We start from the raw sequence: 12,205 nt of genomic DNA on the forward strand, positions 1-12,205 counted from the left end.
ACTCCCCGACTTCGTCAAGAGCCGCCTGAATTGCGTCGTCCAGAGCGCTGGCGGGGCCTCGCAGGGTCTTGGCCTTGGCGGCCTTGGGTCGCGTTGTTACGGGATCTCCCCGACTTTGCTGAGATCACCCAGAGATTCCGCGGATTCCGGACTGAGCACTTCGACCATAGTAAGAGCACAGATCGTATCGGCGTGCAGTCGCGAAAGGCCGTCCACACCAAGTACGTCTCGCATCAGCATCTGTTGCTCCTTGCTGAGCTTAGAGTTCGCGAAGCCGGCTTCCAACTCAGCCTCGTATGCGTCCGCCAAGGCTGCCATGGTCGCCCCGATGACAGAGTCGATCCACCTGGTCGAGGTGGTCACTGACGCCTTCGAGGAGTGCACGGCGCTGAACGCCGCCTTGGGAATGACAGTGGCGACTGCCAGAGCGACTCCTTTCTTGACCACTAGCTCTTCAGTAGACGTGTTGCAAATCTCCACGAGCGTCTGGCCCTCGTTGACCGTACAGATTGTCCTTGCCACCTTCAGCATGGGGTCCAGCTCGGGCAAGCCCTCGACCAGCACCGCCATGTTCTCCGGCGCCTTGCCGACGAGGCTCGACACCACTAACGCCTGGCCGCCCGGGCGTAGGCGTATCGTCGATGCAACCCTCGACACGTAGGCCTCCTCGACTCTCGGCATCCCCAGGGGAATCGTCTCGCCCGAATCTTTCAGGGTCATGATGCTCTCGTCCAGGTCGATGACGGCGCGGAACGCCTTGAGCGTGTCCGTGCCCACGATGGCATCCACATGTAGGTGATCAACAACTGCGAACACTCGCAGCTTCTCGAGCGATCCGAGGCGCAGGGGCAAGTCAACCTCACCCTTGATTGCGCAACTTGTGTCCGGAGAGGCCGTTCAGACTGCCGGTATATGTTCGAAGGGGCACCTCCGAGAGGCCTAGCCTCACCAAGACACGTGAGTCCACCAGGCTAGCCACAGCTCCCGAATCGATAAGCAACTCAGCCGGCAAGTTGTCAAAGTGGCCGGCCGAGACGGCTTCCACTCCTCCCACAGAGCAAATCACACGCTTGCCTTCAGGCACGGGTCCGGGGTCGTCCTCTTCTTCGGGTACGTCGTCGGTCTCGACGAGGCCTGGTACCTGGTGGTACACATTGTAGTCGTCGTCCTTCACAACGCTCACGTAGTGCATAATATCGTCTGCGTTCTCCACATAAGACACGTGGTTCCCCAGCGCTTCAGAGCGCTCCGGGAACAGGGATGAATAGTCGAAGTAAACATGTCGCCACCGCGGAAAAGTGCGGCCATCTGAGAGGCGGCAATCACACGGCCTTGGTCGCTCGGACCGCTTGGCTCGCATCAGCGGAGCCTCGTTGTCGTACAGTTCTAGTACCTCGGCCACCACGGCCTTCATTACAATATCGCCTAGCACTCCAGCCAGGTCAACCACCATCGCACGAACCCTGGGCTCGTTTTCTTCCTTCCCAAAAGGCACCGGTTGGACGAGGAGCTCTCCTCTTTCGCTCGACACGTTTCAAGTCCATGACACGGCTTGCAATGGATCGCGCCCTCCTCGCTCAATACTAGTGAGTACGCTAGAGCCCGTACCAGCGCGCGCAGTTGCGGGGGCAGTCGCACAGATTCCATGACTTGCTTGGTCTCCGCGGAGACTCAGTCCTCGGCGCTCGGCACGCAGATGTTCATGGCCACTACGCTCTCGTTCGTCACGGTGGCCACAGCAGGCACGCGGGGACTGACGACAGCGAGAAGCTCGTCACCGACGACATCGACCCCGCCGCCTACATCGCGGTCATCCGAGGCAGTCCGTAGCACTGCACCGACTGGGGTCTCTCCCTCGTGAACGGTACGGGTTTCACGGAAGTCCCGGTTGGCACGCCTCGCTTCCTCCGACGCTGCCAGCGTCCTCCGGTACCAGTCGGTCCAGTACTCCGGGGACGACAAGACGCCTGGCGAGGACTCGCGGTTCCTCTCCAATGTTTCTTCAGGCAAGCCGAGCACCTCGCTCAGCTCCGCAAGTGTAGGTTCCTTGGCGCGCGCAGCATTCGCGGCCACCTTCTTCTCCAATTCTCTCTCATCCAGCGGAGACAGGCGCTCCTCAATCTCCTTATCGTATTCTTCTTTCTGTTCAGCCAGCACAGGGGGAGCGCCACGCTCGAGGGCGTCCAATTCGCCAACACAAAATGGTCTCGCAAAGGGAGGAGGAGATCCCGCATCATCCTCCCTAATAGATTCATCTCCAGGTCCAGATAGGGTTTCGCTAGTAGGCGTAACAATAACGGCATTAAGGTCATCGTTCCTTGGTAGCAGTTCTGCTTCCACAGCAGTCCCAGTTGTGTCGCCAGGGGTGTCAGGGCTCGCAGCCTTCAACGGGTCATCGCCGTCATCAGAGTCGTTTGATTCGTTCATCACATCCACAGGAAGTCCAGTATCGCCGGGGAGCTGCTCTCGCTCCATAAATAGTTCAGTTTCGCAGTTGTTAGTTCCTGTCCTCAGTTCAAAGTTAATGCCCTCGACTCTGACCGGCAAAGACTCGCGGCAGCGACACCTCAGTCCCAGGCACACGCTCTCGTCTTCAGTTTTGCAGGTATCTTCTCCATCCTCGCTGCCCTGGGCAGCCGGTTCTTCTCTCAGAAGCGTTGTCTCCAGTAAGTCTCGCCCCTTTGGGCTCTCGTTCTCCAGCACGCCTGGCGTGCGATTGTCTCCAGTGTCTTCATCACGTTGGGTCTCATTGTTGTCTTGTTCATATATAGCAGGGTGGCGCTGCTCTCCCGCAGGCTCCTCACTCACAGTTTCCACATTAGGACATAGGCCCTCTCGTCTCTCCACAACAGCGACTTGCTCCACAGCAAGCCCTTGGCTCGCCAGCCCCTCGGCGCTTGATAATACCTCCAGTTGTTCATTCATGTTCACTACAATCTCCACAGTTTCATAGTCATAATACGCGGCCTCCGCCACGCTTCCAGTCACAGGTACGCCGCGGTCCTCCTCGCCCATCCTCACCGCTGCGGCTACAGCGTACCTCCCAGTATCGTTCCACAGGCCAGAGGAAGGAGCGGCATTCCCCTCTCCTCCCTCATGCCCCCATCATTGATGGGTAGGAGCCAGGCCTTGCGCCAGAGCACTCCCTTGGGTCTCTTGCGTCGCCATCTGCTGGATAGTCCTCATGAGCGGGCACTGCGCAGCGTAGTGATCGGTGCTCTTGCAGGCCCAGCACGCCCTTGATTCTCCTTGTTGTCGACCTGGACTCCGTCCTCCGTAATTGTTGTTCCAATTCTGCTGAGGGGCCTCACACTCGCCATTGACGTGGCTGCGCACGTTGCACTTCGTACACGTAGCGTTGGAGCGACGGCAGTTGATCCTGCTGCACCCAAGCAAGTGGCAGCGACCACACACCGTGCGTCCGTCCTGCGTGTACATGTCCGGACCCTGGCGGATACCACGAAGCGGAACTTGTTGCACAACAGGAGGCGCAGTCACAGAGGCGCTTGGTACTAGAACAGCAGCAGCGGGATCTCCATGCGCAGCAGCAGCGTACCCCTGGCGACGAGAGGACCGCTGAGCATTCGCCAGCTCTTGATGTTGGCGAAGGATCAGGGCCTGGTTCTGCTGAAGCATCTGCATCATTTGGGCCATCATCGAGTTCTCGGTAGTCTTGGACGGGGGATCGTCAGCGAAGTTCGTGTCGTCCCACGGGAATGTGCATGTTCTTGTAAAGCAGGACCGGAATGGCGTGCGGGATGGTGTTGCCCATCGCCGTGCTCAGCGCCGCCTTCCACTCCCGGTTCCTCAAGCCCCACAAGAAGTACTGGTATCTCATGCGCGGGTCGAGGCACTGAGCCTCGTCACAGAGTCTCTGGATCACGTCGCCCCAGACCTCGGCCGACATCCTTCGGGTACGCTTCGTGTTCTTCAGTCGCTCGATCATCTGGAACGGAGTCAAGCAGATGAACTGGTTGTAGAATCTCACGCGTGAGGTCTCAAAGTTGTCGATATTGGAGTAGGTCCACCAGTCTTCAGCAGTCTTGCCCTTCAGGCACTCACGGAACGCGCTCAGGCGCAGCTGCTCGTCCAGGCCACCAGTGGTCTTCACGAAGGAGTCCCAGAACGTATTCGCCTTGTCCACAGAGGGGCGTTGTCGGAACAGAACGGCAGGATCATCTTGACAGCGTTCTTGATGCGAGTCGGCATGCCTGAGAACCCAGGCGTCGGGGTCGCGAAGCTCAGGGGCACCGTTGCAGGGGCACCGTACGAAGTCACCGGAGTGGCACTCGTCGACGGAGCACCTCCAGTGGCGGCAGTCGACCAAAACGGTAGCGCGGACGCTGGCGTCGCCGCGCTCGGGACACCGACACCAACGGGCGAAGTCGCGAAGCCCACGCCTGCAGCAGCTGGCAGATCCCAAAGCGAGCAGCCACCATATGAAGGGATGGCCGTTCGAACTTGTGAGGCCGGCGTCGGAGCCGGGGCAGGTGTTGTCCCAATCGATCCAGTAGCACCAACCCAGATAGGGGCTGTCGAACCAGCGGGCGGAACCAGGTACTGCGTTCCCCAGCCACTTCCGTAAATCGTAGCTCCTCCAGTCGTCACAGGCACGCTGATCCCAGTCACGACGGTCAGGGTGGCGCTTGCCGGCGCGCTCCCACTCAAGGGGACGGCCCCCAGAGGCACAGAGACGCTGGGCAGTCCGGTGGCTCCAGCCGTCGTCACGGGTGGGTTCGCTCCAGTCAGCGTCACGTTCGACCACGACGCTGCCGCTGCCACGTTCGGGTCCGGCGAGCTCGCGTGCCGGCTCGTGATCTCGACGGTGCGCCGCAGGACATCGCAAACGGCCGCCAGGCCAGCAGGAGTGGTCATGTCCGGGATGGGGATCGTTGGTCGGGCCTGGTTGGTGGTCGCAGTCGAGGTCGTCGCCGCCGACGTAGTCGCAGAGGTCATCACCGAGGACGCGGTCGTTGCAGGAGCGGAAGTCATAACGAAGACGGCGCTCGCGTTCGGGTCGGCCGTCTCGCCATCGTCGCTACTTGAAGAATCGGAACGGGCAGTCGTCTGAGGCGGATGTTGGTTCCCACCTCCCGAGCCGAGCGAGTGAAATCCCTCACTCGTCGACTCCTCTTGCTCTCTCGTGTCGCCGTACGTCATGGTCACTCGCGAGCAGTCAATCTCCAAGTCGCTCCACACGACTGATAGGTACGCTTCCAGTGGATCGGGCTCCTCACGTCAATCAGGGTCCAGAAGTCGTCCCCAGTCGTGCCGCACAAAACCTTCTCCAGCTTACAGCGTACCCTGCTTCTCCACCAGATGTCGCGGGCCTCCCTGCCTCCTTCGAGTTCAAGTACGCTGTGGCTGTTTGCGAGTAGATGTCTTGTGCGGGACGAAAGAGCGAGGTGGCGGAAGGAGACTCGAGTGACTAACAGATAACGTAAAATAAAAGCTTCCTTGTTGTTTCGGTTGTTGTTGACAGGGTAAGTTCACGACTGATCAGTAAAGCAGAATAGAGGAGAGGCTTGATCTTCTGAGGGCAGCGCCCCTCCTTGCAGGTCCTTGGGGCCGTTGTCATGTCCGCAGCTCCGGACATGACAACCCCTCCGCAAAAGTATGTATACCATGGTCCGTAGCGCTTGACACCCGTCCTGAGCGGTCCAAAAGCACCCTCTGGCCATCACGTCGACCCCTCACACAGAGATATCACCACTTGGACCGGCGACGCATCCTCCACACGCCGCTCAAAGATGACCCTAGGCGCGGGTCACCACGTCGACACCACACGAGCCCGGCACCCGGACCCCTGGCACGCCACCCGTGTACCCTGACACGGGACAACATGTCGGTTTTGCTCTCGTCGCTTTCATCCTCGGAGACGCCATCGTAGTCTGGCTTCTTCACGTAGCCAAGTAGATGTTTCCCGTCGAGGGCTACGCATACGTGGGTCTTCCACACATCGAAATTCTCGGCCCCTATAACACTTGGGAAGTCATCGCTTGAGGCTTGGATAACCTCTTATGGTTAGCGTAGAGAGAACGAGAGTAGAGAAGGAGAGAGTAGTTTTTAGGAAAAGTCGTCTTTTGACGGCTTCTCCTAAAGCTTACATGTATCACCTTCTGGGAACAGGCCAGAGAGGCTACTTCAACAGGGCCGTGATTCCACCGCGTTATCACGAGATTTGCGCCTTTTTTTACACTTACGTGATGGTGATGGTAGTTAACTTGCCGCTCGAAAGGTCTCTATTGACTGTGTGATCGTTGGTGAACTAAACATGTACTGTAGTATTTATTATTCGGATTGCAACTATTGTTTGTATGAAAGATCTAATCGTTTGAAATAAGCACAAGCACAATAAGTAGATAGAGAAGTCGTTCATGAACTCGTATGGGTTTAATTCAAAAGTGGATGGTCAAACGTTAGAGCCAACAATTTCCCGAAACCGTCCTTTGAAATTGGCGAAAATTCCCGAACGAATCCGATTGGCCGAAATTAGCCATACTGGCGTCGGCCAAAGTCGACACCGGTTCGTTGGAAACCGAATTCCGGGCTGGTTGAAGTCCGGTGCTAAGGGTCGGGGCAAGCGGAATGGCAGTCGGTTTCTGTCCCGCTGTAGACGAACGATGGCGGCGAGGGCGCTGTTGCTGCTGCTGCTGCTCCTGCTGAGCCTCGCCACCCACGCGCGCTGTGCCGACGTGCTGCAGCTGCGCACGCTGGCGCCGGCCACGTCGCAACAGTTCCGAGTGACCGCCGCGTCCTTCGGCGCCGCTCTGCCGCACGTGTCGTGGCCCTCGTCCTCGTACTCGCGCGCCACGGGGCAGCTCGTGGTGAACGAGGCCGCCGCCACGCCGGACCAGTCGCGGAGACTCGTGCAGGCCCAGATGACGGCCGACTGCGCGCGCGTCAAGCCCGTGGACGACGACATGATCCATATACCCAAGAGCGCGGCGCTGCTGCTCACGCGCAGCGTCTCGTGCTCTCTGGAGCAACAGGCCGCGGCGGCGGAGTCGGCGGACGCCTCGCTGGTCATTATCCGGGACTCGATCGCCGGTGCATTCGCTGCTATGAGCCTGGAGCTGCGGGGCGACGGCGCGTACTACGACTGCGCCCTCGGGGAAGAGACGGTGACGACCAACAGCTCCATGTTCCCGGAGCTAGCCGACCCGTTCTCCGCCTGGACGTGCTCGTCCAAGCCGGCCTGTGTCACTAGCACTTGTGTGCTGACGGGCAAGATGGACGCCATTGCGGCGGACCATTTCCAGGCCTGCTGCTTTACGAGCAACTGGCTGCAGATGCAGCCGAAGAGAGAGGTGCAGGTGGAGAGCGGAGTGGAGATGTCGATCCCTGTACTGCTGGTTGCGTTTCAGGACGGGAACAGGATCGACGACGCGGCGAGCTTGATTGGAGACACCGACGTGCTAGTGTGGGCGTTCAACACGGAGGAGTCGCCGTGGAACGTGTCAATGGCGTTTACGTGGCTGTTTGGAGTTCTGACGGTCATGGGCGCGGCATATTATTCCTGTAGCGAGGAGAGGCTGCTCTCGTACGAGAAAGTGGCTCGCATTCTGGCTGGGAGACTGGATCGCAGCCCGTCGAGTAGCTCGATATCCACGATTGTGGAGCCCACAACGGGAGCGAACGAATACGTGAGTATGGAAGACGACAGGCTGGAACTCAGCAGCAAACACGCTCTCTACTTTCTGGTGGGCGCGTCCTGCGTATTGGTGTTGCTGTATTATGTACACCTGGCTCTCATGATCAGCGTGCTTTTCGCGGTCGGTGCCAGTGCAGCACTGGCGCACGTATTCACGTTGCCACTCGTGGCCCGCATGGCGTCTCCGGTGAGTAGCAATATCCAAGCCGCTCTGCTTTTTCTTGTAACGTTGTCCGCCCCAGCTCTGGGATTATGCTGGTTCCTCGCGCGCACCCAGCCGTGGGTCTGGCCCATCCAGGATTTAATGGCACTGACCGTCTGCGTCGTCTTCATCGACGTCGTACGATTGCCGAACCTGCGCGTGGCCACCAGCTTACTGACTGCTGCGTTCATCTACGATGTGTTTTTCGTCTACATCTCACCCTTGATTTTCGGCTCCAACGTTATGGTAGACGTGGCATCTGGAGGTGGAGGAAGTACTCAATTGGGAAGCGAGGATGGGGCTGCTGAGGGAAGTGACTTTACCGTTCAACCGACGCCCATGGTACTAAGCGTTCCTTTGGCATTCTCAGTATACGGAGGCGAGGCTCTACTTGGACTGGGAGATATTATCATTCCTGGCCTGTTGGTTGCGTTTTGCATTCGCTACGACTATTGCTGTGGCCAGCCGCTCTCTCGTGGCTACTTTTGTGCAGCCACAAGCGCCTACGCAGTTGGGTTGATGGTCGCGAATGTCATGGCTATCATACTTCGAAATGTCGTGGCTGGACAGCCAGCATTGATGTATGTTGTTCCAACCATGTTGATCACCGTACTGAGCCTTGCCAAGATTAATGGTGAGCTGGAGGTCATGTGGAACGACCCGGCATGCTTCCGAGGGCCGACTAGATGCCACACCGCGACTCTCGAAGCAGCAGAGCTGGAGGCTCAGCGACAAGGAGAGCAGCAGCCACTTCTCGGTGACGATTTATAACGTTAGTAAAATGTATAGGTTTGATCTCGAGTTTGCTTCCGATCAGCGTTTACTTTTCCGAGCTAAATGGCCAAGAGAAGGGGTGATGGCAGCCCAGAGGATCAGGCTAGGCAAACAGCTGGACTTTGTCATGATCGATGGAGTGGTGACGAGTTCGCAGTTCGTAGTGCGAACGACATTCAGCTACATTCACGCTACATTAGGCAACATTAGCGTTACGGCAACCCCAAGTCATGTTTGTCATTGTGCAACTTAATATTTTGCTGGATGCCAACCTGGTTAAAAACCTTAATGAGGTTTTTTGTTGTCTTGATTATGACCAATGACGGTCACATTTATTACGGATATCGAGGCTAATGCTACTCCGCCTGCTTTGTGACTTATTTCCCATTTCCCGGCAGTGCTGCTATGCACGTCGCACTACCGCGACGTTTTCACGCAGGCCTCGCAACAGGCCGGCTTACAGTGTGATTGACGCACAATACTGTATCTACTTGTAAAACCTGGGGGTACGTGTACAATGAGACGGCCGTGGCGAACCCGCTGTGTGCCGCGTTCACACTGAGCACGGGTGAGTATCCGTTCGGAACGTTTGAGCAGCCGTGATAACTTACCCCTGACAAGTAATCTCCTCTCTGGACGTGGCCAAAAGGCAAGGACGAGTTTTTGAGTAATATATTTGTGTAGATCGGGAACGGTAAAGTGCTTCGTCCGCTAAGGAGCGGATTGAATGCGAAACATGACAGAACCAGTGCTTGAGAACCAGCAACGTTACATTCAGCTTCTCGTTTTCGTAGCGGATTCTTTGGTGGTGCATGACGTCTTTATAGATTGAACCAACCCAATTCCTCCGATGCTGCTAGCCATGTCGCTCCAGTACGGGGGTCCGCTTGACAGTGCCCGGCTTCGGATACGTGCGCTCCTTCCAGGTAATTCTCCACCTGTAGTACTGCCTGAAATCTTCTTGGAGCCGAAGCTTCTTCGTTGGCCCATAGCGCTCAGCAAGCTTTCGGGCGTCGCGCCACCTCGATACATGGTTTCCATCTTGGTCATAAACCTGTTCTTCTGAAAATCTGCGTACCGGAGTTTTAACTTGCCAAGTCTGTTATTAATTTTGCCAAACAACGCCGTGATTTTCAAAGGAACCGTGCCACGCTCTTCTCCCATGCTATCAGGCGGCGGGTAGCTGGTGACGCTTGGATATCTGCTGTCGTCGCTGTGCCAGCCTTTCTGTACGGGTGTCAACATCTTCGTGTCCCATGGTTCTAGGCGCTCGGCTTCGCTGGTTGTAGTAGCTAAAGTCACGAGTAGGATCCATAGCAGTCTGCTAGTACGCATATTGCCTTACAGCTCAGTGGTAGAATGGTGATGGCGCGACGTTCCTGGGACGCAAATTGCGAAGTGGCGTTTTTAGCTGCGAAATGTCGACATGCCGCGTTATGAGTGTCGTGCCACGACATCATCATTATTTTAGCCACGCTGTTTACGCGAACACGGAAGAAGTAATAAACAGTTTGGATGTTCTATTGTATATAATACTATACGACTGTTTTTGTACGTATTCGAGACTGCAAAGCTTAAAACCTGAGCAACTAAATAGCGTAATCGTGAACAGTTCTGGTACGCAGGCCTCTCAAAATTAGGTAGTGTGTGAAGGGAAAGTGCGAAATGCCTAATACTATTTTTTCAAAATACCTCATTGCGGAAATGCCTGAAACCACCCTAGCTCGCAGTCTATTCGCGTCGCTGCCTGTGCATTCCACCTTTCGGCGCTCTCCACCTAGCACGAATGGGGAAGACAAAAGAATCAAGGCGAGGGTCTAAGAAGGGTGCTCGTGGAGACCAACAGGCCGCACCACAACCTAAAGTCACTGGTGCAAACCGCTGTGTCAAAAACACTGCCCTTGTGCAAACTAAAATCACCCGTCTGCAGCAGCGACAAAAATGAATCGAGATTGACCAGGAAACTAGTGATCGCGTGCCAGAAACGCCAAAAGATGTGATGAATTGCAACGATCTCCAGTTTCGCAATCTCATTGAGACGCACAAGGCTCGGTTGACCGCTGCGTATGGTCCGACAGCAAGTCATGACATTTGGAAGCAGAGACATGATATGATCGAGCGATACAAGGTCGACACTTCTTTTCGTCACCGCGTTGACACTGTTGATCGATCTTCGTTTCTTGATGCGTGATCTGATGTGGACTGCGAGGGCAATTACACGCTACTGTTCGCATTCGTCGCTGGAGTGGCGGCGATATCGCCCGGCACTCACTCAATTGAGAGTGAGTTCAGCGTCTTGAAGCAAGTCAAGAACCCGCAGAGAACAGCTTTAACCAACTATGCAATGGAAGGCCCACTCCAGTCGCTGCAGTACTTCTTTTTGGTCGATCTAGCTGAACGCGTCGGTGGAGTCCACGTAGCTAAGACAATTCACTTGAATAAAGTATACCACTGCATGCCTAATTTGGATTTTGAGCCATTTGTATCGAACTACTTCAGACCTACCTACTCAGACTATTCCCAAAATGGCTAATCGAGGCCAAATTAGGTAGGTAGGTATTTCTGCCTAATTTTGAGAGGCCTGCGGATATCTGCAAAGCAAAAATACGGCCTCCTACAGTACTTATGATTACTGTATACCAGTACATTACAGTAATCAGAAGTACTAACTACGTGCATTTTTTATCTTGAGATCTACTTCCCACGTCCATGCGCTGCCGGGTTTCGCCAGCTCTCCATTCAGCGCAATTTGAGCTTTTCAGTTCTCAAATTCTTCGTACGTGCCACCGACAGGAAGCATGGCAAGACTATACGCTTTGCTTGTGACTGCTGTTGCCCTTCTGGCAACCACCGGCGCGCATTTGACCAAGGCCGCCAACCAAGTTGAGGGCACTGAACTAGCTTCGCTTCATTCTGCACCCTGGTCTCGCTCTCTCAAGCTCGATAACGGCGACAACTTGACCAAACGCTCGCTGAGGACTGTCGACACGACTGATGCTGCGGGCGAAGAAAGAGGAACTCAGTCTGCTCTTTACTCTGCTCTCAGCAAGTTTAAAGAAAGAGGAATTCAGTCTACTCTTTACTCCGCTCTCAGCAAGTTTACGAAGACGGTCAAACTGAAAAACCTCTCCAACAAACTGCAGATCAAGGCGTGGCTAAAGGCAGGGCTGAACCCCACGGAAATGTACAAGGAGCTCGGATACACAGGAAAAGAGCTAGCGCTAGTTGAGCCGCTACCGGGGTACAAGTTATGGCTTGACTTCAACGCAGCCTGGCTAGAGAGAGGAGGTCGCTATCAGTGAGGCTCCACGAAAGCAAATGAAGGTTAAAATGCATTTGTTGCGAGGAATATCCGCCGCGCACTGCACTCGTTCAGCATGATGTATCAACCGAGAACGGGAAGAGGCAAGAAGATCGAGTTCCTCAGAATTGTACTGCGTACAGTACGGTGCTGTTGGACTTGTGGGTGCTGGAGTTTGACGCTGGAGAAATGCCCCCATGATCAAAGGGCCTTTTGATTTTGCGTTCGGCGGCAATGCCAGGTGGATACTACGCATAATAAAAATAATACAATT

The 12,205-nt window shown here is 55.8% G+C and overlaps 1 protein-coding gene across 1 annotated transcript; it reads left to right on the forward strand.

The window, feature by feature from the left end:
• Positions 1 to 6,623: 6,623 nt before the first annotated feature.
• On the forward strand, positions 6,624 to 8,627 carry IUM83_03978 (Signal peptide peptidase 2B; the record flags this gene model as incomplete). The annotated part of the gene is made up of 1 exon (XM_067928015.1): positions 6,624 to 8,627. The coding sequence occupies one exon, from the start codon at positions 6,624 to 6,626 to the stop codon at positions 8,625 to 8,627; it is 2,004 nt and encodes a 667-aa protein (XP_067793724.1).
• Between the last annotated feature and the right edge of the window lie 3,578 nt (positions 8,628 to 12,205).

Source organism: Phytophthora cinnamomi (assembly GCF_018691715.1).
Source record: "Phytophthora cinnamomi strain GKB4 chromosome Unknown Contig27, whole genome shotgun sequence".
Taxonomy (NCBI): Eukaryota; Oomycota; class Peronosporomycetes; order Peronosporales; family Peronosporaceae; genus Phytophthora; species Phytophthora cinnamomi.